The sequence below is a fragment of the Pomacea canaliculata genome, linkage group LG2 (genome assembly GCF_003073045.1).
Source record: "Pomacea canaliculata isolate SZHN2017 linkage group LG2, ASM307304v1, whole genome shotgun sequence".
Lineage (NCBI taxonomy): Eukaryota > Metazoa > Mollusca > Gastropoda > Architaenioglossa > Ampullariidae > Pomacea > Pomacea canaliculata.
Window position 1 is genome coordinate 11405289 of NC_037591.1, and position 24206 is coordinate 11429494.

Genomic DNA, 24206 nt, shown 5'->3' on the forward strand with positions numbered 1-24206 from the left:
GGAGGAAGAGGAGGAGGAGGAGGAAGTATTTTTTCCGATTTTAAATGATAACTCCTCAACACTACATGTCAGCCTGTGCACGCGTGTACTACAACTGACATTCCATTTCTTTGTTGAAGTATGTCCACAGTTATGTGAGTTTCTGCTTATCCAAACACACTACATTTTTTAACAGCAAGCAGACGACAATTTCATCTTCGCCAAACCTTCTGGTCGCAGAGACAGTACACTAGACAGGAAGTGACGTTTTACTTTTTTATTTCACATAATGCAAGTTGGCGGCGCAGTGTTACGGACGTACATGCTTGACAGACGATGAACAATGGACAAACACTGTAAATGGAAGACTTGTACGAACAATCCAAGATTCATATTATCATATAGTTTTTTTACACGAACAATAACAACACAGGACAAACACAACTCACTCTTAGGTTTCTCTACTTCTTTGGTGGTCATTTCGATGTTACTATACGTTCACATAAGTCTGGATCATGTCAAGATGGCAGTGAAACAGGTCGAGATATTTGAATCCTTATTATGTTACTTCTTTACCTTAAAGTACAATATGTACAACATAAAATGCCAATGGACCATCTATTCCTTTTTATGTCTTTTTCACAACAGCAGTTGGCAATGATGCGAACATGATAATAAATCTTTCTTCTTGGCGCTTGCAAGTTTGTGGCCATCTTATCTCTACTACCCTGGTTCTGTCGCGAGTGTACAGTTTACAATGCAAGCGAATGACACTTTTCTGGATGTCATCATGGCACTTCTTTAACGACTCATGGCATTCTTTTGAGTGTTAGATGTATTAATGTTTGATGTTGACTAGGTTGGTTCATTTTCAGGATGAATAATGAAGAAAAATAAACAAAACTGAAAAATGGGAAGAAAAAAAATAAAACACAGCAGCTGCTCAAGTTTGTGTCATTCAGAGATGACGCATTCATTGGACGGAAAACGATAAGGCACTTGAATTCACATTGTTTCGTACTCTGATATACTTCACAACATCCACACCTATCTATATATATAAGCCCTAAACACTTTCCACCTAGCTACTTAACTCTACAGTCCCTCTTCCCTGCTAGTCCATTCCCATTTGTCTTAGTAGCTCTGCTGTTTTGATGATTTCGATATGTAAGACCCTAAACACTATGTGTTTTCAGTTGTTGTCCACCTATGGTGCTCTACAAATTACTGGTCCCCTGGTCATCAGATTTATCCGCCCTGTCAATATCTTATTATTGGCCTATAAAGAACGCTCAACTGAAGCACACTTCTCCTAACTCAAGTCCGAATTGTTGGTTCTGACGGCCGATGTCAAAGAGAAGAATATCTGTGATTGGCAGGATGTCTGTCTTGTTGGTGCGGACATCGTAGATGGCGCTGTGCCATTGGTTGTCTTGGACCTGCAAACAGTTAAACAAGGATATTGTATGATTTCGGTAATAAAAGGCATTTCTACACCAAATTTTCATCACTGGAGGGAATTGCACGTGACACTCAAAGATCATATTAAGGTGCTAAGTACGGACAACAGTGTTTTCTCAGCGGATGGGGTCGCACGCATGCACATTGCGCAGCACTTACGCAGTCATCGTTGACGTCGATGAAGGTGGTCCTCTTGAAGCGGCCCTCCACAGTGTCCAGCTCGTCGCCGGTGTAGGCGGTGAGGCGGGTGCCGTAGGCCTGGCTGTTGAGGCAGTGGTAGGTCACGCGCTGACGGGCTCCGTCAGAATACATCTGCAGGAACTTGAGCTGGCTGAAGTCAGTCTTGTAGAAGAACTGAACATAGGGGAAAAACAAATTTTTAAAATGTTATAGCCGCTTGATATCTGATTACTTATTTTTCTGATATCGATAAAGATCTTTGATTATTAACATACAATATTTTTCATGATTTTTTCTTGTTAATTCTTACGGATCATATCCATCGCTCTCTTTTAAATAATGTAACATTTATCTTTTAAAATGCTACCATTTAGTTAACACAATATTACTGTGCGATGTTTGAAAATCTTTGCTAACAACAGCAGTTTACTTTCTTTATGGTAAAGTTTCAAATGGAACTAACCTCTTTGTTCTTGTTGACGTCATCCATGAAGTATTGACCAGCACGGGTATCCGTTGTCCACCTCTGGTTGGGGAAGAAGGTTGGGCTGGGTCTGATGCAGGTCTCCATGGACTCCATACGACAGTAAACCAAGATGGCATCCACTGCAGAGCCCTCGTTAGGATCGATCCAGTATTCGCCTGTACAATTATAGTAACAACATTATTTTATTAAGAACAGAATAAAACACCCGGCAACTTTTACGGACAATCTATGTCGTCGCTGTGATGACTAACAATCATATTGGAGATGATTCTGCACTCACCGCTCTTGAAGTCGGGGTTGGCTGCCTTGATGTCCTTGCATGATTGTCCAGGAGTAGTTGCCTTGCCAGTTGGTCTGCGAAGACGTGTCAGGGCCTCGCGGGCAAAGTTCAGACCTTCGTATGCTTCAACAGTCTACACGAAACATGTCAGAGAGAATTATTTCTCATTATTCACAATAGACAATATAAAACGTATACAGAAATTGTAAAAAGATCAAAATATCATCTAGCGTATACCCACAGTATGCAGGGGTTACAATTCCGTAGTGAACAGCTCATTAAATAATTGTGTAATAAGTTCGTAAATTCTCTAAAGTTTATTATACTATTTTACAAATCATCTCGTTGTGCCAGTCGGCTTAGTTCAGTTCTATGTTTACCAGTAAAGGAAAGAAATGGTAACTTACGTCAATAGGCTGGTCGTATTGCTGCAAACAAAGGAAAAAATATTAATATTTTCTACAGTTAATTTATATGTTAATATAATTATTTTTTGTTTTAGTGCAGTCATTTTTCTTTACTTATTTAATAATAACAGTAGAAAGGAAGCTGTGCAAGAGAAACCATTATAAAAATTAAATGGCTTGGAAGAAAGAAAGAAGACAGGTGATTTAGTTAATCAAAATCGTCTTTCTCAAAACGTATATAATTCTATAATGTTTTGTGCTATACTGCAATATAATGTTTATTAGACATTATTATCAATACGAACGTGGCTAACTACTAATGAAATACTCACGTATGGGTCAGGGCCCTTGGACTGGCCCCAGCTTGGTTGACCAGGATAGACGGGAGCATAACCCTGCAAAGATCAGTTAATGGGTTCCATTCATTAACAGACTTTGACAATCTCCGCTTAACATGAGAGAACAGGCTTATGACGAGTTAAGAAAGTTACCGGATTTGACTAAATTTATTTGTCAAGAATGATTAGACAAAAAATGACGGTAAACCTTTACAATCAGGAAAGCTCAAATACTACCTTTTTCTTGGGCGAAAAGGTTAAGTTTTTTCTTCTATCAAGCATTATGTTTACAAGATTTTTATTAGATACGAAAAAGCCAGAGGAAATACCTCAAACGAACACACATTTGTGAGATCAGAAACAAAACTGTAAAGAGTGTATGCAGAATTACTGAGACAAGACAGACAAGCTGCTATTCTGCAGCAAGAGGAGTTGTCTTGAAGAATAAGAAATTATAACAGAGATTTGCTTTAAAGTTTAAGGAGCAAATTAGTCAGCAGAACTCATTCAAAACTGTAATTAACAGCATTGTTAATTCCATAATAATGCTAAACTCACAGGTGGTCCGGGTGGTCCAGGTGGGCCTGGTGGGCCACGTTGTCCAGAAGGTCCATCTTCACCAGAAGGTCCACGAGGTCCCTGTCAGAGATCAAAACATAACTTACACCTCCAAATGGCTACTCTCAAGATTACCGATGTTTTTAGCTGTTGACTGTTACAAATTTTAGTTACACGTTTTTGACAAGTAACATTGTATTCAAAAGAGAAAACAGTTTCCAATAATACAAAGTTCCGCCCACGTCCTTTATTCCTTTACATGGCCTAGATACGATTGGCAAGTACGGCGCATGAAAGTTTTTATTATGAGTATTTAAGTCTTTTGAGTTTTCACAACTTTACTTAATAACTAGCTATGTATCTAGCTTATCTCTCTGTCCATTCATCCAAACGGTAGTTCGTCCGTCCATTCTTACCGCTGGGCCGGGTCGTCCCTGAGGTCCAGGCTCGCCATTGCGTCCAGGTGAACCACGTGCTCCAGAGGATCCCTGCAAGCAGAATCCCTTCGTGACTTAATTCCGTTTTCAGAAGGTCACAACCTTTCATTGAGCTGATGTAACTTAAACAACTATTTGCAGTCTAAAAGCCCTTAGTTACAGTGAGAAGGTTGGTCACCCATATTGATGAAATCTATTCCAAAATGTTTATATTTATGTTTAAATGGACACAAACTCTTATTTTGATGTGGATTTTGCGATGAATTGTTGTTGTTGTTGTTGTTGTTGTTGTTGTTGTTGTCATTTCTACACTAAGCTGGTTAACCTTGATTAACCTTTCTTTGAAGATAGGGAAACGAAGAAACAAAACTATAAGAACCATGAAAATAAATCAAGAAAAACTATCATAGGAATCGTCTGCTACTTACAGCTGGTCCAGGAGGACCAGGAGGTCCGGATGGTCCTGTCTCACCGTTTCCACCCTAAGAGAGAAAAATAAACTATTATAACCAGTGCTGTAAACTCTTTCCCAAGAACTCTAGAAAACTCAGTAAACAGGCTAACGATGTATATCAATAAATATGTTGATCAATATGATTGATCAATCAATATGTGGATGGTATTTACTGATAGGGGACGCACACAAGAAAAATTTTACTCTCAACTCTTGTGTGTAAACACACGAACATCAGCACTAACACACAAAACACACAGGTTATTTACACATGCGCACATTAACAGATCACTCATCCCTTAATTTCACACGCGTACAATTCTATAAATAAAAATATATGAAAAACTAGAAAACATACAGCAGGTCCAGGAGGTCCAATGGGTCCAGGAAGTCCAGGCCATCCTTTGTCACCCTATAAAATGCAGTCAACACATTTTAATGCTGCAAAACGTTCGTTTGTATCTTAAAAAGATAAAACAGATTACATTGAAAATAAAACTTACTAAATATATATAACGAGAAAGTTTCTCTAGTTTCCACATTTATTATGTTATTTAGACTAAATTTCTCAGTATTCATTCAATCTTTAAAAAAATTTTGTTCCTTTGAAAGTCGTAGTGAAAGGACCATTAAAAAAAATACAGATTTCCGACATGTACAGGGGTCAAAGTTACCTTAGCACCGGAAGATCCACGTCGTCCTTGTTCTCCTTGAGCACCTTGTGCGCCCTGTTGATTGGACAAATTCGTGTGAGTTGTGGTCTACTCCTTTAGTACTCATATATGATTAAATTTCAAAGGAAATAATTTATGTTGTTTTTCGATAAAAATCTTCACAAAAAATACAAACGGCAAATGTTGAGGCTACCAATAGAAACTAATATTTACTTTTAATAGTTTAGTAAGTTGTTTTACTATCGTAAAATTTATTTATTTTATTTTCAATTATTCAAATAAACTCACAGCTGGTCCAGCGGGTCCAACAGGTCCAGCGCTTCCAGGAGATCCACGCTCACCCTGATATAAAAAATACACTCAGTCATGAGCTGTTGTCAGGAGAATGGGACTGCTTCCTGTCTGTTTATCTCTCTCTCTCTCTCTCACACACACACACACAGAGATACGTAACCACCCACAAACGCACACAGACTTAGATACTTAGTAATGGTCATACTTACCCTCTCGCCTCGCTCTCCAGCAGGTCCAGGGCCTCCAGCATTACCAGGGGCGCCCTTTGAAAACAAGAAATACAGTGTGTGTATTCTGAGCATTCCCTGTTCATCTCTCCATGTTGTTAAAACTCATAAATAAGCTAGTTTGCAGCCAAAATGTTTCCAATTTTACTGTTTCCTCAACATTATAGAATGAGCACCCTAGACTAAATCGTGTTCTCGAAATATTATTTATTGTTCTTGAAGGATCGTGGAATTAGTATTTAATTTTGTTTTCAACCCTAGTGTAAATGCATTCTTGTTTTATATAATGGAAATGCAACGTTTACGAGATATATCTGCGTAATGGCTTCCCATGTTAAGTAAGTGACCCGAAAATTCTAAGATTACCACAGGTCCGGAAATTCCAGGTGGGCCAGGTGGGCCGGGATTGCCACGGGCACCTTTGGAACCAGCACGACCGGGGAGTCCAGGGCTTCCATCTTGTCCACGCTCGCCCTAAATCATGAAGATGGGAAATTTTCGTGAGTAGTGATCGCATGAATATAGCAAATAGTGATTAATGAAGTAGAAACAGACGTTAACAAACAGTGACTACCCGAGTACCAAAGAATACTCCGGAGTCCAAGTATGAAATATGCAGATTAGAGACGGATGGTCGAGATGTATAGTTATTTGTCGAAATGCAAACATAGAAAGCAAAAGAAAAAATGAAATGTATAAAATCAAAAATGCTATAGTTCTCTCAAAAATTATGTTTTTACGTATCAGTGACAAAGAAAAGAAAGTAAGATATATCTTACACTGAAGGAAGACGTACAAGAAAATCTTTTATTAATGATGTCAAGCTATAAAATTCTATGTTCCATAAGTACAAATGGCATTCAGGAATTACGAATGAAGAAAAGACTAAAAACACTAAGGTAAGGGGGAAACGCTACTTACAGGTTGTCCACTCTCGCCAGGGTAGCCAGCAGGTCCAGGTGCACCAGGTGGGCCGACAGGTCCAGTAGGTCCGTCTTTGCCGTCCTGACCACGTTCACCTGCCTCACCCTGAAGACATGAGACAATGATGACACATTCAGCACGATTCCTTTGGCCATGAACTCGGACCAGTACAAATAATGCCAGCAATATTTCCTTTCCTTTCCAACATCTCAAATTCTCCAACTTGCGACAAGACTTCACGAGGCCGACGTGAGAAAGTCAGTAACAAAGTCGGTGACATCGCGAGAAACCTTCTTGTCGACAGCAGCAATTTGAATGAACAGGTGGGCCAGGTGGGCCGGGGTTCGTACAAAACAACCGAGAAACAGCTGAAGGTCTACTCACGGGGTCACCAACAGCTCCGGGGGGTCCAGCCTCGCCAGCAGCGCCAGGGAATCCAGGGGCACCGCGCTCACCTTGGGGTCCGGTTACGCCTGAAGGTCCAGGTGGTCCCTGCACAAGAAGATGGTAACAGAAAGTGTTACTCTTACTTATCCACTTTCATCCAAAATAATCCTATTAAACTGGAGCATTTAAGGAATGATATTCTCCGATTGGAAATATCCTCCATTGTTTAAGAAAGACTCGTGTGTGAACATGTCTAGCTTCGTGGAAGACTGCTCTCGGATATTTTTAGATACAAAAAATTTTACTGTCAGAGTTAGCACCGGATATGAATTTCCAAAAAAAAATGCTTCATGAGGAGGTACGAACTTAACTCACATCAATCTAGATAGTGTTACCCCCTTAGCCTGGTTGGCGTTAGAACCTGGACTGAGGTGCCAGTTAGTTCAGTTGATGAAATTCCTTAGATAATTTATACACTACTCACGGGTTGTCCGGGTTGGCCTCGATCACCAGGAGCACCATCACTGCCAGGCAGACCAGGGTTTCCAGCTTCACCACCGATGCCTGGAGGTCCAGTCTCACCAGAAGATCCCTGCGCAAAGCGAGAAGACAACGGGATGGGTCACACCACTGTCACGTGACTATAACAATGTTTGCCATACTGAGCTTGTAGACGTTTATGGTTGTGTTCCGTAAAAATGCGGGAAAAATCAAAAGCGTATGATCTATCTTATCAACCACCTCCTCGATTGCTTCATAGAAACAAGAAATTTTATTTCGGTATTTGCTCAGAAATGTATGTGAGGAAGGTTTGTGCTACTTACTCGCTCGCCGGGTCTGCCTTGAGGTCCATTTTGTCCAGCAGGTCCAGGGGGACCAGAGAGTCCAGGAGCGCCGGGGGGACCTGGCTGACCAGGTTGTCCAGCAGCACCAGCAGGGCCCTGTTCGCCAGTCTCTCCCTTGGATCCGTCACTGCCTGGGATTCCCTATTGGCCGGTCAGCCAATCACAATTTTCAAGATTCAGTTACATCATAATCACGTGTGATGCGCTTGCAAACCATCAAAGCACAAGTGCATAGAGAAATACATCAGCAAATTAATACTCTCGTACATCTACACTGTAAAACCAACAGTAGCTTCCATTTTCAAAAGTAAACTGAGCGATTAAACATTTTCCGATTTTCACAAATAATGGAAATCAAAGAAAAAATATCGAACGTACAGGCTCGCCAGCGGGTCCTTGTTCTCCTGGGTATCCACGTGCTCCTGGGTCACCCTAGAAGTAAAGATAAAATGCCTGAATGATACTTCAATAAAAGTTCTTTTTATCAAAAGCTTGTCATGTTTCGCAAGGAGTTTATTAAAAGCTAAAAAACATGTAAGTGTATACACTAGGGAAAAGATGGTATGTTAACTTATTTACGTGACTTAACAGAGCGTTGATATTATTTTTAAAAAGTATGTTCAGATTTTTTCTAAATAGCACGAGTGGCTGAAACCATTACTGACTCTGGCTCCTGGGGGTCCAGCTTCTCCTGATGCACCTGCTTCTCCAGGAGTTCCCTAGGAGAAGACAGCAGTAATCGCAAGAAATATTAGATATGCATTGAAAGCACCGAATTTCATAAATTTGAATTCCACTTCTAGCCCAATAGTATAATCACTCGTCTTGCTTAGAAGCGTTAAGTGTTAATTTTATTAAAATTTAAAATATTTTTAAAAATATTTTTTTTAATAAAAATATAAAATAATGCTCAAAGATCACACCCAGAATACTTTTATTATAAAAACACGCAACAGACACGTTATCACGAAAAGTAACAAAGAAGACTGATTATTTCACTTACAGCAATTCCTTGAACACCTTGAGGTCCTGAAGCACCTGGTGGTCCAGGGCGACCAGCAGATCCGGGAGGTCCAGCCTCACCTGGTGGTCCAGGTGTGCCTCGGTCTCCCTTGTTGGCAACTTGTCCAGAGGGGCCTGGGACACCTGGAGGTCCAGGCTGACCAGCCTCACCTGGGGGTCCTGCTTCGCCATCACGTCCAGATTCTCCTTGGGGTCCCTAAATCAAAACCCTCTGATTACTTCCCCTGATGGGCTACATTATTACAAAGGTCACATGACTTAAACCGAAGGTACAGACATACTACAGCACGCGCACATACACACTCTCTGTTGTCTTTTTCCAGACAAAAAGTACAGGCAGGGAAACTGAATTGGTACCAGTCAAGGGATGAATGAATAAATGGTCTACAATCTCATTCACAACTTGTTGACTGACACACTGACTCATTCCCTGATACATTGGCTACACTCACTCCTTCACTTGCTCACTCACTCCGACATCTGTGTCAGCTTTGTAGCCAAAATGGAAATTTAGTTTCGGTTTTTCAACTCAAACACGAAGAATTTATATTAAGTAACGTATGTCTTCCAATGAAAAAGAATCAGCTAACTAATTTTTTTATATGTATATAGATTCTTCGTACCGGTGCTCCGCGAGCTCCTGCACGTCCAGGAACACCTCGCTCTCCAGACAGACCCTGCAAAGGAAAAAAATTGTCAAAGACTTTAGTCATAGCGAGAAAAAAATTATTCCTTGCATATTCAAATATGTCAACGATCATTATGCAGTTTTTGTGATACATGTGTACATTTTATTACAATTGTTTTGCTGAATACAAAGATCAAAGATGGTGTACTTACAACATTGCCAGCCGGGCCGGGGTCACCACGAGATCCTGCTGGGCCTGGGGGTCCCTAGAAACAGCCAATGATATCATTGATAATCTGGTCTTTGAGCTACTTTTTCTGATAGGAGGTAGAAGACATAAGTCTTCAGTCTCATCGTCTGTCACTTAATAAGCGCGTTCTGTGGTAGATACAAAAGTTCTAGGAATAAGCAGACAGCTTCCGTTGAAATACAAAAGATTCGCTGATTGACATTGCAACCATCTGAAAAATGCATCTGCAGCGTGCACACACACACACACACGAACACACGAACACACGAACACACATACACACACGTGAAAAACTACTCACAGGTTGTCCGGTCTCGCCTGCAGGTCCAGAGGGTCCTCTCTCGCCAGGTGGGCCTCGCTGTCCCTGTTGTCCTTGCTCGCCAGGGAAGCCTTGCTCTCCCTACATACATAACAGCAAGTGGTCAACACCTTGACATCTCTTTTGCTCATCTACGTTGACCAAATTCATAAATATCGTATACCTTTCATTTAAAGAATATTTGTTTGTAGTAACAATTCGCAAGCACCAACAGAATATCGTTGAAGTCTCGAACATTTTAGGCATCAGCGTGAAACAAAGCAGACATCATCTTTTCTGTAAAATATTTTTTCTTCTCGTCGCCTTCAATGCAGTGACATGATTTAAATCAAGAGCGGCAAAGAGAACTTACTCTTGCGCCAGGAATGCCTGGTTCTCCGGCTGGACCTGTGGATCCAGCAGGTCCAGTACGGCCGTTCTCACCAGGAAGTCCAGGTGGGCCTGCCAAACCCTGCGATCATGCGTTCAGATAGGTTGATGTTAGCAGTTCAAAGTCCATGACATCCATAAATGTGAACCTTAAATACTGAGTCTTACAAGATGAGATGGCTTTATACTTATACCGTGGGCTTATTAAATCAATTAATGTAATGAGAGAATAGACAACAAACATTTACTTGTCAAGATTTAAAGTTATTCCTTATTCAAATTCAAATTACAAACGTATGTGATTTGTTTCTACATGCCATGTACTCGAGTTATATTTTTTGAAAAAGCAACCAACATTAAGAGCTAATGTATTTTTAATATCATCTGCAGCAAAAATATCTCCAAGGAACAGTACTCACCTGGAAACCTGCCTCACCGGGAACACCTTGGGGTCCGCTTTCACCTTGAGCTCCCTGAAGAAGACAGAAAGCCAGTACAGAGGTTTAACAGGCATGACAATCTTTAAACCTGAGTTTAATTATCAACTATTTCATTATCACTCTAATTGTACCTGTCGCAAACAATACTCCGATTGTAATTCTTACAGAATTTACAAGCTATTATTTAGTATTCCTATTAGTGTGAGAGATTTTCTGACGAGCTGACGACAAGAAATCTTACAGGACTGCCAGATGGGCCAGGGGGGCCTGGTTGGCCAGAGGGTCCTCGCTCACCACGTGGGCCAGGTGGGCCAGTGTTGCCTGGTGCTCCAGGGCGTCCTTCAGATCCCTACGACAAGGTACAAAAACAAGTCATAAGCTACCTATGCATTCCATTGTAATGGTTTGAAAAAATGTTCATCTTCTCAGCTTATTATCTCTGTGCATTCATCTCACGTAGGTGCCATGTGACCAAGTTATGCCAAGTGAGAATTCACAACAGAGCCGGGGACCAAAAGTTTGTTTTACGAAGCCTAAATAATATGCAACACTAATTATAATTTCTGGATTAAGGAGACAGTAAAGCTGGTCAGATTTGGCCCTTCATAAGATAACAATCAGAAATCGAAACCAAAAAGGAGTGCAGGTTAGATGATGATGTGATGAATCGAGAATTAGGGTTGTATTAGAGTTTTATATCTGTGACCCTATAAGTGAAAATTACTTACGACTTCACCACGTGGTCCAGGTGGGCCCTGGAGACCAGAAGGTCCCTGTTGTCCTTGTGGACCTTGCTCGCCAGGTGCTCCATCTAAGCCGTTGTTACCCTAAAAACATTTAAAGACTTAGTTTGTATTTCGCTAAGTAGAAAACAAAAACAGTTTTTCTTATTTGAAGCATTATCATTTTGTTACATCACCACCAGGGGTCAAAACGACAGATTTTCCGACAAAAAAATCTGGTTATTGTATGGTTATCCTGCTAGAATATCGCTTGACGTATAAAACAAACCGAAATGTTCTTGAAAAACTTTTACTCACCGGAGGACCAGCTTCACCTGCACTACCGGGCTGTCCAGCGGCGCCTGTTGAACCCTGCACGTGACACAAATCAAACAGACTTTATTTTATATCCACAACCGTCATAAAACATCACGCATGCGCAGAGACAATGTCGTGCATGCACATGCGGATCAACTTTGACACAAGGGCCTGTACACACTTTTGAGTATTTAACAGGCACACTTCAGCCATTCCCTCTTTCTTTACTAGAAGCTTAAGAAAGTTTAGAAAAACATTTTAAGGGGCAGCTTACTCGTGGTCCAGTTGGTCCTGGGGGTCCTTGTTGTCCTGGGTTTCCCTGTAAATAAAATTGTATTGTTAATGCTGATATTAAAAACTCACGCACGACAGATATTCTGTAAAAGACCTTTGTCTCATCTTAATGTAAATACTAGGTTGTCTGTAGATGACGATCAGAAGATTTACAAGTTTACGATTGTCTGACTACTGCTCTTGTCACTTTTGCTCTCGACACCGTTGTCTAAATAATGTGTTGGGATTACAATACTAGATTTTGCATATATTTCTCAAAATCAAACTGTTTAAACTTAGAGCCAGGTTTAACTCAAAGAAGACGAAGAAATAGTATTTTTCCTCTTGTTTGTGAGTCATTGTATTCTCCTTGAAAACTCACTTGGGCTCCAGCAGTTCCGCGTTCACCAGGGGCTCCACGAGAACCATCTTGGCCGGGGGGACCTGGAAGGCCGGGACGTCCTGCCAGACCTGGGGTTCCTGGTGCTCCCTGTGACAGTAAATTGTCCCAGTCATTTCATCCCCTTAAATCGCAATGTTTTAACCAATGTTAGCTTATACAAAGAGGATTCATAGACGTTTAGGTAGAGAATCACTACATCTTAGAGAAGAGACACGAGGATCTGACTTACGGATTCTCCTTGAGAGCCAGCAGGACCGGGTGGGCCTTGGCTTCCGGCTGGACCCTGAAAAGGGTAGAAGTAAACAATGAAATACCAAGTGTTTATCTGCCTTTAATACAGTATACCAAACTAGAATCATTCAGAAGTACATTACCAGTCATAGGTGTACTTTCAAGACAGGAGAACCAAAGGACAGAAACAAACATAGAGGTAAAGCGTCCTCAACCTATGAACGTGTATGTTTATAATCGGAATATTCCAAGGATTCAGTGTTTAGGAAATGAAATTACGAGCAATAAGGGTCCATCCTTTGGTAACTGGTCTATCACAGTCAAAATGTTGACTGTTGATTATTTTCCTACCTACTTTCCTAGGAGATAATCATTAAGAACAATTTTCTTTAACTTCAGTAGGTCCCAGACACTTACACGCTTGCCCTCCAATCCTGGCAGACCGGGAAGTCCTCTCTCTCCTGGGTTGCCTGGGCTACCCTGGGGACCTGGGTCACCTGGTGCACCATTGATTCCATCGCGACCCTTTTTTCAAAATCAGGAGTAAATATGTGAAAAGTCCTCTTGGTTCACATTAAGAGATAAAACATGAACATTTAATTGTCAGAGAATCAAATAGGCATAAATAGTGATTTAATTAGCGGACTCTCTTAAGTTTATACTCTTGATGTCCATCCACAGAAACAAATTATTCTCAAACAAGAATATTCACCATGAAGATTTATCATTTAGTCTTATTTTTTTAATATATTTCTGTTTCAGACTCAGTTGATGTGTTTCTAAAAACGTTTTAACATGAAACATTTTGTGATGAACACTAAAAGACTGAGAGACAGGAAAAACTAAATCAAATGATACTCACGTCAGCTCCTTTTGCTCCGGGTGGGCCAGCCTGACCAGCAGATCCGGGTGGACCAACGGGTCCTGGGAAACCGGGTGAGCCAGAAGCACCAACAGGTCCCTAGAGTATAGAAATGACTTCTTATGTGTTTTTTCTTATAAAAGTCAATTATTATAACAGCCTATAAGAATTTCCATAAAATGATTAGTGAAGAAAACGATACATCTTTAAAATATCCTGAATCACATTTTGAATATTTCTCTCAGTCCTATGTAAAATGGTTTAAGCATGAGAGTACATTGAAAACAAAGTGGGTTTTTTGGGGGGAACTATGATGCCTCATTGTACATATTTTGGAAAAAAATTATAGTGTCGCATTGTAGAAACCCGGGGAAATGAATTTTTGGAGCTTTGTTACATCGATAACATCTACTTTACTTCGGGCCACTTATAAAGGTATCGGCGGTGTATGTGTAGTAATTAGGTGGCTGGATCTGGGACTATAACATATTTTTAACTAAGTAAATTAACATAAAATAACTCGTGACTATCATTGGTTTTATAATAAGTGTGGAAAACTTACAGTTGATCCCTTAGATCCGGAAGCTCCGTCCTCTCCGCGAATACCAGGCTGTCCCACAGGGCCGGGGGCACCAGGAGAACCATCGGAGCCTGCTGGGCCGGGTGGACCTAGAGCACCGCTCTCTCCAGGGTTACCGCGATCTCCCTAGAGACAAATGAGAAGAAAGGTAATGCTGTACCTGTCGCCAGCTTCTTCGACTTAATTTCAGTGTTTGAAATTCACGGATCCCAAAAGACTTGTTTGTACACTTCTTTATTACTTGGTCACTTACTATTAATGACATTTCAGAAAATCTGTAAATTCTTGTACATTAGATTATAATGTTTAATATCATTATTCTTTTCACGGACGCTTCCAATGCAAGAAGGGAGAAGACAAAAAGAACTCATTTTAATATGCATCTATAGCATCTGGAAGTTTTGGGTGGGTAAGTCAATCTTTTTTCTGATAAAATTTCGTTTACCTTGGAACCAGGTGCACCAGGGAAACCAGGAGGTCCGGGTGGTCCAGTTGCGCCGGATGGACCAGAGTTTCCAGGTGCGCCGTCGTTACCACGAGCTCCCTATACAAGTAAACATGGGGGTAGCATCCTTTCAGTAAACACGAGACTCATATTCTAAATCGTCAAGGCAGTTTTTGTTTGTTTGTTTTTGTCATTGATAACCCTAACCCCTAACCCTCTCAAACGTTAAGCTTTCCCCTAACTTCACTTTAAAATGTCTTTAAGTTGAGCATAGAGGATTCAGCTAAAAGCGGAGGCAAAATAGAAATAGTAATAAAAAATGTTCAATGTTTTAGGAAATTGAAAATATTATTAGGATCAAATAGTCATGTGCTATTTATGAAATACGAAAAGGATGCTAGAGACTAAGAAAAAAGTGCAATGATGGAAAAGGAAAAATCAAATGATTGATAAAGAGATCAAGGAATCGCCACTTACGGGTGTACCAGGTGATCCATCGCGACCTCTCTCACCAGGGGCACCACGAGCGCCTGCAGGGCCAACTCCTCCAGCGGGGCCAGGGGGTCCACCAGGTCCCTGTACAATTTATCACACATCTTCATAGACACAGAAATACATATCTTTACTGCTATTTTATAAAGACACCAGTACTGGGAAAACTTCTGTTCCAATCACTCAATGCCACAAATTTTCAAGTAGAAATATCTCTGTAGTACAGACACACACTAGCAGAAACTTTCAACATGTTCACCTTCTCTCCTTGACGGCCAGCTTCACCATCTTTGCCAGGTCTTCCGGGGAATCCCTAGGTTATAAAAAAAACAAAGGTTATGAAACTTGACTACGAAACTTTACTTAATATTAAGAGATTATTCAAATATGAATTAATTCTTCCAAATATAATAAAAGGATTTTCCATGTTCTCTCTCTAACAAAGCTACTTAAAGAGAGTTCAAGTAAATAATCGGCATAGACAGGTATTTATATCATTATATCATTTAAATATTTAATATCATATTTAAAAGGACAAATAAAGATACTCACACGATGTCCTTTGGGTCCGGGCATTCCAGAAACACCAGGGTTTCCATTGGCGCCCTGAATAAATTGAAATTATAATATTTGATCTTATTTTCAAACCGCATTTATGCCTTAAATCCAATCTTTATGAAAAGACTTTAACAAAAATATGATAATAGATAAAACAGTGAAATAGAAGTGGTAATATGCTGAGGAAGCTGGACATACTGCTTGTGTATGTATAGATTAATCTACAACGGTAGAAGAACAGAACATTAAGTAAGCAGAAAAGATAGTAGAGTACACTTACACTTGGTCCGATAGGTCCGGGTGGACCGGGGTCTCCGGGTACACCTTCGTCTCCCTGTTCAAAGAGCATCATATTTATTTAGTTAATTGACAAGTTAATTTACAAGAAAATCAACACATATTGAGTGTGTAAACAATAAATACATGTCTGAGATGTAATGAGCTCTGTTGAGGTTTACAAAACTAAAGCAAAAGCTTTCAATGTAAGACAATAAAGTGTGGTTGAATGAAATACATTTTTAATACAAAAGTGAATACAGAAAATTAACTCACGTCTTGGCCTTGAGGACCGGGACTTCCGGGGAATCCACGTTGACCAGGGGAACCCTGCAATATTTCATTAATCCTTTAACCAACTGGACCACAGCAAAGCCATTCACATAAATTTTACATTCTGTAGTTAAAAACAACCGAGCCAATGAGTATGGCATGTCTTGGGCAACATTTTATGACTTATTTCTTTTTAAATCTTAATCTGTCAAGATTTCTTATGATGTGTATACAGAGAAGAAGTTAGAAGAATTTCTTTATATATAATTATATTTTGATGAAGATACTTACAGGTGGACCGGGGTCACCGGGTTCACCACGAGAGCCTTGGAAACCAGGTTGACCCTGTGAGACGCAAAAAAGTAAAATAAAATAACTGTCACATAAGTAATTTTTAAGAACTCGAAATTTTATTTTAAAAACACATTTTGGAAAATTGGTTTTAAGAATCTGTTTCAAAAGCGCCATTTTAAAATGATCACAACAGGGTTGTGAATGCAAGACGGTTTGTGTTGATCATACAAAATATGAGTTCTAAGGACAAAAACCCAAAATCTCAGGTGATAAATGAACTTTGACCCTTCCTTCGATTTCACGGCTTCCCCAAGGTATTTCTTATGCTTTATATAAGTTTGAAAAATGATTTTAAACATTCCAGGCTCTTGCTTATTAAAATGCTACATTTGAAGAATGTTTGATCAGCGAAGATTGAAAGACAGTCAAACCATACTTACAGCTGGACCGGGTGGGCCAGGTGGTCCTCGAGGTCCAGGGGGTCCCTGAAAAAGTATTTTATGATTAATCTGTAGAATCATAGCTCTGCATTTTGTATTACACTTTTTAGACCACAAATGTATTAAATGTAGTTGTTGTTTTTATTTTATTACCTATGTAATTACGTATTTGAAATAGTTTTGGTAGCAACATTAAACTATGGAATGTCAAGCTACCAAGTAACATTCCTCCCTGTAGAAGTTGTTTTCTTTTACTCAACATGAAAGTACAAAAATAGCTGCTGTGTAAATATGTAAGTAAATAATAAGCTGTCCGAGGAAATGTAGATTGAATATATATTTTTAGTACTTACAGACTGGAAGATTCCGGGGGTACCAGGGTAGACTGGAGCAGCCTTTCCACCCGCTTGTTGGTTTTGGACGTCAGATACCTGAAACCGTTAATGAGGTACCCGCTAATGATATATTATTTTATGAAGCAGTCATAAATAATTATTAAAAATCAGTTTCATCGCAACCTAAAAATCAGATTTTTGCGCTGTATTATTTTCTGTGATGTGTTTGCAGTATGATAATTCATCAATTTTGTTTGCTATACTCTAAACACTACTGACTACATCAGCTATTTGTTATTTTCTTTGTTTCTTTCCTTTTTTTACCTTGTAACTGAGTGATAAAACTGTTATACAAGCCTAGCAGAGTAACTTAAAGAACATTAGACCGTATGTGATAAGAGTAAAATAAAGTGTACTGTAATACTGTGCTTTCCCACAGTAGAAAAAAACCCAAAACATCATGTTAAAGAACGAAATCCAAACCTAGAAAAACTCAAGCAAGTGATTACAACAAATAATAGCCCATTAGTAATCAAAGAAAATTTCTTACCCTTGATTCAGAACGACCATCCTCACCCTATGAAAATAAGGCAAACCAGAATAAGTCACATGAAGGCAAAATATTGCAAACATATCAATAAACTGTAATCTTCAATCTGTCAAATGGTCATGAAAATCGGAATTTTATATTAAAAGTTGCATGTATCAGTAAACGAGATAACCATGGTAGGTTTTTGAGAGGTCGATGTGCTATTTCCAACTTCTGTAAAAATTTCGCTCTTCTCTGAATTATATATATAAACAGCAGAAGATGGATGAATGGAAACAACCAACAAAATCCTTCTCCTTTAAATTTCTTATTAATAAAAATTATTCTCTTATTGTTTCAAAAAAACTTTCAAAACTTTTTTCCTATAAGCATTCCGTTTTAAAATATCTATATTAGTCATTCAATCAACCTTTACTCACCCGAGAAACCTGTAACAGTGAAAAGAAGGGAATAATTTGAGACATGTTCATATCTGTTCATATATGTTCTTTAAACGTTTTCAAGACTTATTCTTTTAATAGACCCGTGTTGCCCTTTAACAGTAATTATATACTTTATAACAAATTATTGCTTACAATAATGCCATACTCATCATTAATCCATCATACTTATTAGAAAATGAAGACTAAAGTCCAAAGGCTAAAACTTCGTATCTTTGTAGTTTTCACTTATTTAACTTTACAATGAATTTCCTTTATTCTTGTTAATGACTTAAAGTCCTTAGGTGAATATTGTATTGATCATCCTTTTTCTACAAATACATGATGTTGCCATTAAATAAATTAATCCGCAAGAGAATATCACAGAAATCATTGCCGATATGATCTGATGTTAATTTAGCAATGTAAGTCTGCTTACCTCGTTGATGTCGTCTGAAACACATAGAAAGAATAAAAATTCTTAGCATGCTTATAGTACTAGAGCAATCCTGCCTCTCTTTAACCGTACATTGATGTAACTTTGATAAATTATTGTAGAAGCTTTAAATTTGAAATGGCCAATACATTACTACTTTGAAATACTACCAGTGATGAAATGTGAAAATAGTTACTCTTTTACTGGCAGTCAGAAAATTAAATCAGTGTTTGTATACACATATTCTACCCATGTTTAGGAATTAAAATAATTTGGAGGACATGGCTTACTTAACTTACATCATTCCAGTACATACACTAAAAACATACACAGAGCAGTCATAGAACACATATCAAAGTATAATCAGAATATGGTTCTTGAATACTTTACAAAACACAGCACCTATAGCTCCCACAAATGTACAGACCACATCACCGGAAAACACACAAAGTCTGCTGTACCTTGCTCCACCCACAATACAAATATTATATCTCCACAACAAACAGAACACAGGACTGAAAAACTAAATTTCACCCATTAAAGTACATTCTGTACACCTGTACATCCTCGAGCTCTGTTGTCAGATTTCCCGTGCATCACTCAAGAAATTTAAGTGCAGTTTTCTAGAAAAGTAACCTCAACTAATATGTAAAGAGATAAAAATATTAATTTTATTCATACTTCACTGTGGATTCTTTCTCAATGTCTGTTTTTTACTATACGATGTTTCTTTCAAAAAAAAAAAAAACCCAAACATTTTAATGCTCTGAATCCAAAGGATTTAATATATGTGATGAATAAAATAAAATAGTTTTGCGATTTCGATAAAGAAATGGATATGAAACTTAATGAACATGTAGTGATAGTGAGGTGATGATGATTGATGCCAGGGTCAAATGAAAGTAAATGTTGATGAAAGCTTGCAGCATGGTCTTGATCGCTGAGCAAATTTTACATCGTTCTTTAAGGCCTTTCTTTACAGTGAACTTTGTCGCCAAATGACTGACTCCTCCAAAGTTTGGTTTGAAAATTTCAGGCAACCGATGGGTTGGGACAAGCCTTCGGCGATTTTGCAACTTTGGTCAAAATGTTGAACTGTCCAAATTTTTTTTCCAATACGTTGGCAAACATATGCCAAGACATTTGACAAAACAATATTGTGGGTCAGTTTGGGTGTTTGACTAAAATTTTTTTTTTTTTTTGTCCGGTTAAGAATGGCTTTAAGGAGACAAGTACGACAGTGCTGTGTCGTTGGAGACGACATCCCTCTATTCATCCCGTGGTCTGACAACAACAGCAACATCTCCGGCAAGACAGCTACCTACTCTGTCGCATCGCCAGCCACAGCAGCTCAAAGAAAACATCACAGTCTACCTTCTTTCTTTTTGACGACAGCGCCGTCTGGACACGCCTCGCAACATTCGCCCGGGGCAATATAAGGATCCGATCCATCCGGGCACTTGTCTATCGCTTCGCATTGCTTCTGAAAGCATATGGGCTCTCCTCCGTCAACGCACTCGCACTGGTAGCAAGGGTCATCGTCGTAGGGAAAGTACACCAGGCCAGCAGGCACATAACTAGCCAAGACCTTATCGTAGCACTCTTTTTCTTGCCCTACAACATAGCAAGGGTTAAGCAGACGTCACAGATGCGCGCGCACCGTGACCTTATGTTAACCCTTTGACTGCTGGCACTTTGCACGCGCGCGGAGGGAGCAGATGTGTAAAATGGAGCAAAGAGGCGGTAGGAATGAGGCAGGAGGTTACTTTGACAACTAAAGTGAATAGAAAAGTTGAACGCTGCACGAATTAATGAAAGGAGGGCAAGCAAATTACCCAAATTTATATATTTTTTTTAATAAACATGGAATGCGATGTAAGGAACCGCAAAAGCTTGCTGATGAAAATGATTTTCTTTCTGGAATGAGTATAACATCTGAAAATGGCAATGAGTAATTTTGCGAGAAAGCTGATAACGACAATGACTGTTGAAGATGTAAAGACTTTATGAATGAAAGATTGTTTGCAGTCAAAGGCTTAACAAGCAGCTCAAGAGCTTATGTTTTGAGATGATGATGATGATGATGATGATGACGACGATGTGGATTATTCATAATGCTTTATGTTGATGTTAACCACTATGTAGATTTAGTAATATCGGAAAAAAAACAATGTGCTGCTTTTAACGCGTTATATCACTTGATATCCCAAGATGCAGCAGTACCTTATGAATAAAGACGACAGTCACGCCTGTGCTACTTTATCAGAGGGCAACTCAAATTGATATCAGAAACATGGAAATGTCAGTAATATAAAATAAGACAAGTGAATTAAATTCCCTTCAAATACGTCCCACTACCTTTTGTCCCATTTACGCGAGAATCTTCTTAAAATGAATCATCGTCCAGAGCATCTTTACACAATTCGCAACGGCTATGGCAGTCGCGGTCTACTGTGACCTACTGCGCATCACTTTTTTCGCGCATGCGTGGTCAGGAAAACACCTTGAGCGGATGGTGAGGCAAGCGATTGTTTAGGATGCATTCATTCCTGATGCATTCCCTCTTTCCTAGGATAAAATTAGTCTCAAGGCTGTGACCTGCACGTAGTCATGGAGTACCGCGCACCTTATTCGTACAAGAAAAACCTTATTTCCTCAGTTTATGAAGACATGGGACACACGTCTAACTGTTCTTAAGACAGAAATTATAGGCTTAACAGGTTTGTAAATAAATAGAATCCTAATGTGAATTCTAACACTAGCCTTGTCTTTAGCATACCAAAGCATTTGATCACGTGATCATTTTATGGACAGATGATCCCCCTTGAAGCCGACCCACACTTGTTTTGATAAACGAGAAAATTTTTTAATTTCAGTTTACATTCAACCAGCTTTGCCTGTGGACTAGTGCTTATGTACAACAACGAAAACACAAAAGGGTAAAATAGATAAAAACGTTTTCAAGTGATCCTGACACTCGACAAAATTGAAGAGCTGAAAGACTAGAAATAAAATCTCAGGTGTTCCTCTACCAAAAGAACGGCGCAGGGGCAACAACCACCTTCTCGCCCACTTTTCCAAGTTTCAAAACACAGAGCCAAGTACTGGTCCTTGAGATGTAGGTGGGACGGGAGGGGATGGGGAAGCTCAGTGCGGCCCGGGGTCGGTTTCCTCCCCAAGCAGCTGCTGCAGCATTCCTCGTGCCTCCGAGGTGACGCATGCGCAGTCTTCGCTCGCAGGCGCTGGTTACGTGGAGGGAGATACACCTGCACCTCGGAGCCTGCAGGCGACCTTTACACTCGAGCTACTGGTGGGGCTTACAGTAAACAGCTACCAGAAACCAGTTGTTTATCCATTGTCTTGCTTGGAATGATTACATCATGGTAGCTGGCAAGTTACTCGCTTGCTTCAAACTGCTGATGACGAGCAATAATTCTCGGAGAGCGAAAGTTGGTAAATAAACAAAGTTTTTACAAAGCAAGATGTTGCCAATTTATTTTTAGACAGGTGTAGCAAAAGATGCACTATTTTTTTTTTATTTCAACCGCCGTGTCTTCTTTCTCTCACTTCTATATTTTATGTCATCTCAAAGGATCTGTTCTCAACCCTGATTATTTTTAAGTATGTTACTCTCAGAGGAAACAATTGATTATAACGACAGTGGCGATAAATCCGATAAACTACAGTCAGTAATTTATAGCAACAATCTTGTTGCTCGATAAACAGCACAAAACATCTACAACACTTTTTATGAAGACTTCTAGTTCTGGTGGCAGTTCTAATACTCATAACTGACTTGACAGTTTATACGATGGATGTAGCCCTCAATGTTCTCAAATGCGATTTTAAAAATTGTCTAAGCTTTGTTAAAAATAAAATTGCAACAAAAAAAAAACGAAATAACAACCCTGGCATGCTTCGTTAGCACCAGGTCAAGTGAGACCCCAGTAGGTTTCCACAAAGATGGAAGTAAACAAAATAAATTTTTTAAATAAATTTTCACCGTAAAAGAAACAGAGTTTTTCTGTTTTAATACTTTTTTAAGTTGTCACAGTTATCCACTAACTTGACATTTACACTTTATTTACAACCAGACAAAATCCATGTCAGGAAGTGAACCTAACCAGCCCAAGGAAAGAATGACATTTAACGCTTGTGAACCCTGATATAAGCAAAACATAGCATGAACTCTCAACGACCTTTTACAGCTCGGGTGGGAGGAGAGTCGAAATGACGACTGCTGCTTGTGTGGACCTGATTTCATTAAGACGAAGGATAAAGTTTCCACCTACCAGTAATCACAAACAACACTTAGCTTGCTACTATATGTCTCCAAACAAGGAGGACCAAAAATGTTATCCGCTCATCCAACCGTTGTTATTGTCTTTCTTTGTTCAACTGTATCTAGATAGTCATAATCACGTGATGTGAAACACATATTGTACTTACCGTCGGCCCTGGCGAGGACACAAAGCACCAAGAAGGCGCCGATGCACGATGCCTTCAGCATGTTTATCAGATGAGTTGTCTACTGGTAAAACAGCGACGGAGCCGCAGGAAACCCGAACCGGACAGGTTAGGGTTCCAAACAGAGCTCTGTCGTGGGGGACAACTGGTGGTTGAGGGTGTCGTAGGTCTTACGACAAACTAGGCCGCGCCTGCTGCTGGGCTCGGGTAAGCACAGCAACAGAACGGGTTCCTAGTGTAAAAAGTGAAGAGAAGATGCCAAGATACCTGGATAGGCAGACGGGCTTTTAGAAAGCCGCTGCCAACATCGGTCTGCCACCCCAAGCATGGATTTTATATCGCGTGCAAGACCTTTCCTCCAATCGGATCGTCCGTAACAAGCTGGAAGGCTGGCACTGAGGCGGAGCCTGGAGTAGGAGGGAGTTTCGGTAGGTGGTGCCAGACAGATAGCTAAAAAAAGAAAAAAAGTGTTTTGCCAACATGTACACAAAGGGACAGGAGGTCCAGGGTGTCGAGTTAATGGTGTGTAGGGAGGTAGCTAGGGAAGGAGGTTAGCAGGATAGGCTGGGTTGAGGTCGGTTGAATTGAGGTCATGGGAAGCAATGCTGGAAACACTCCGGTCTGCGCGACTTTTTTTTTTTTCTTAACTCACAAACCTTTAGAATCTTTACGACCGCGTGTTTGGGTCTCGACATATCTGCCATGCAACCCTGTTTACACCCTGGCCTAAGCCAGCTTGCCCCGGAAAACAACTAAGCACCCAAAATATCAAGAAACCTCCCGTCTCCCCCCCAGACCTCGCTAGCCTCCGACCTCTCCCGGCCCCACCCTTCCGCAGCATCACACCACCCAGCTGCACTCCTTCTTCACC

The 24206-nt window shown here is 39.9% G+C and overlaps 1 protein-coding gene across 3 annotated transcripts; it reads right to left on the bottom strand.

Annotated features, from left to right (window-relative positions):
• Positions 1 to 241: 241 nt before the first annotated feature.
• Positions 242 to 23649, bottom strand: LOC112556452 (collagen alpha-1(I) chain-like). Of its 3 annotated transcripts, XM_025225476.1 has the most exons (49): positions 23318 to 23649; positions 20243 to 20482; positions 18872 to 18885; positions 18433 to 18441; positions 18014 to 18040; positions 17482 to 17559; positions 17129 to 17173; positions 16686 to 16739; positions 16398 to 16451; positions 16126 to 16179; positions 15840 to 15893; positions 15547 to 15600; positions 15273 to 15371; positions 14796 to 14894; positions 14333 to 14476; positions 13771 to 13869; positions 13326 to 13433; positions 12907 to 12960; positions 12657 to 12764; positions 12276 to 12320; positions 12002 to 12055; positions 11690 to 11788; positions 11203 to 11310; positions 10941 to 10994; positions 10505 to 10603; positions 10135 to 10233; positions 9796 to 9849; positions 9579 to 9632; positions 8936 to 9151; positions 8598 to 8651; positions 8311 to 8364; positions 7912 to 8073; positions 7572 to 7679; positions 7085 to 7192; positions 6698 to 6805; positions 6143 to 6250; positions 5759 to 5812; positions 5544 to 5597; positions 5256 to 5309; positions 4940 to 4993; positions 4556 to 4609; positions 4107 to 4178; positions 3691 to 3771; positions 3127 to 3189; positions 2795 to 2815; positions 2388 to 2520; positions 2084 to 2262; positions 1600 to 1794; positions 242 to 1418 (listed from the first exon to the last, which is right to left on the bottom strand). In XM_025225476.1, exons 1-49 carry the CDS (start codon positions 23376 to 23378, stop codon positions 1272 to 1274), a joined length of 4200 nt encoding a protein of 1399 aa, XP_025081261.1. In that variant the 5' UTR covers positions 23379 to 23649; the 3' UTR covers positions 242 to 1271. The 3 variants fall into 3 exon arrangements, with proteins under 3 accessions (XP_025081261.1, XP_025081264.1, XP_025081262.1); XM_025225479.1 differs by lacking the exon at positions 20243 to 20482; XM_025225477.1 differs by lacking the exons at positions 4556 to 4609; positions 4940 to 4993; positions 5256 to 5309.
• Positions 23650 to 24206: the final 557 nt, after the last annotated feature.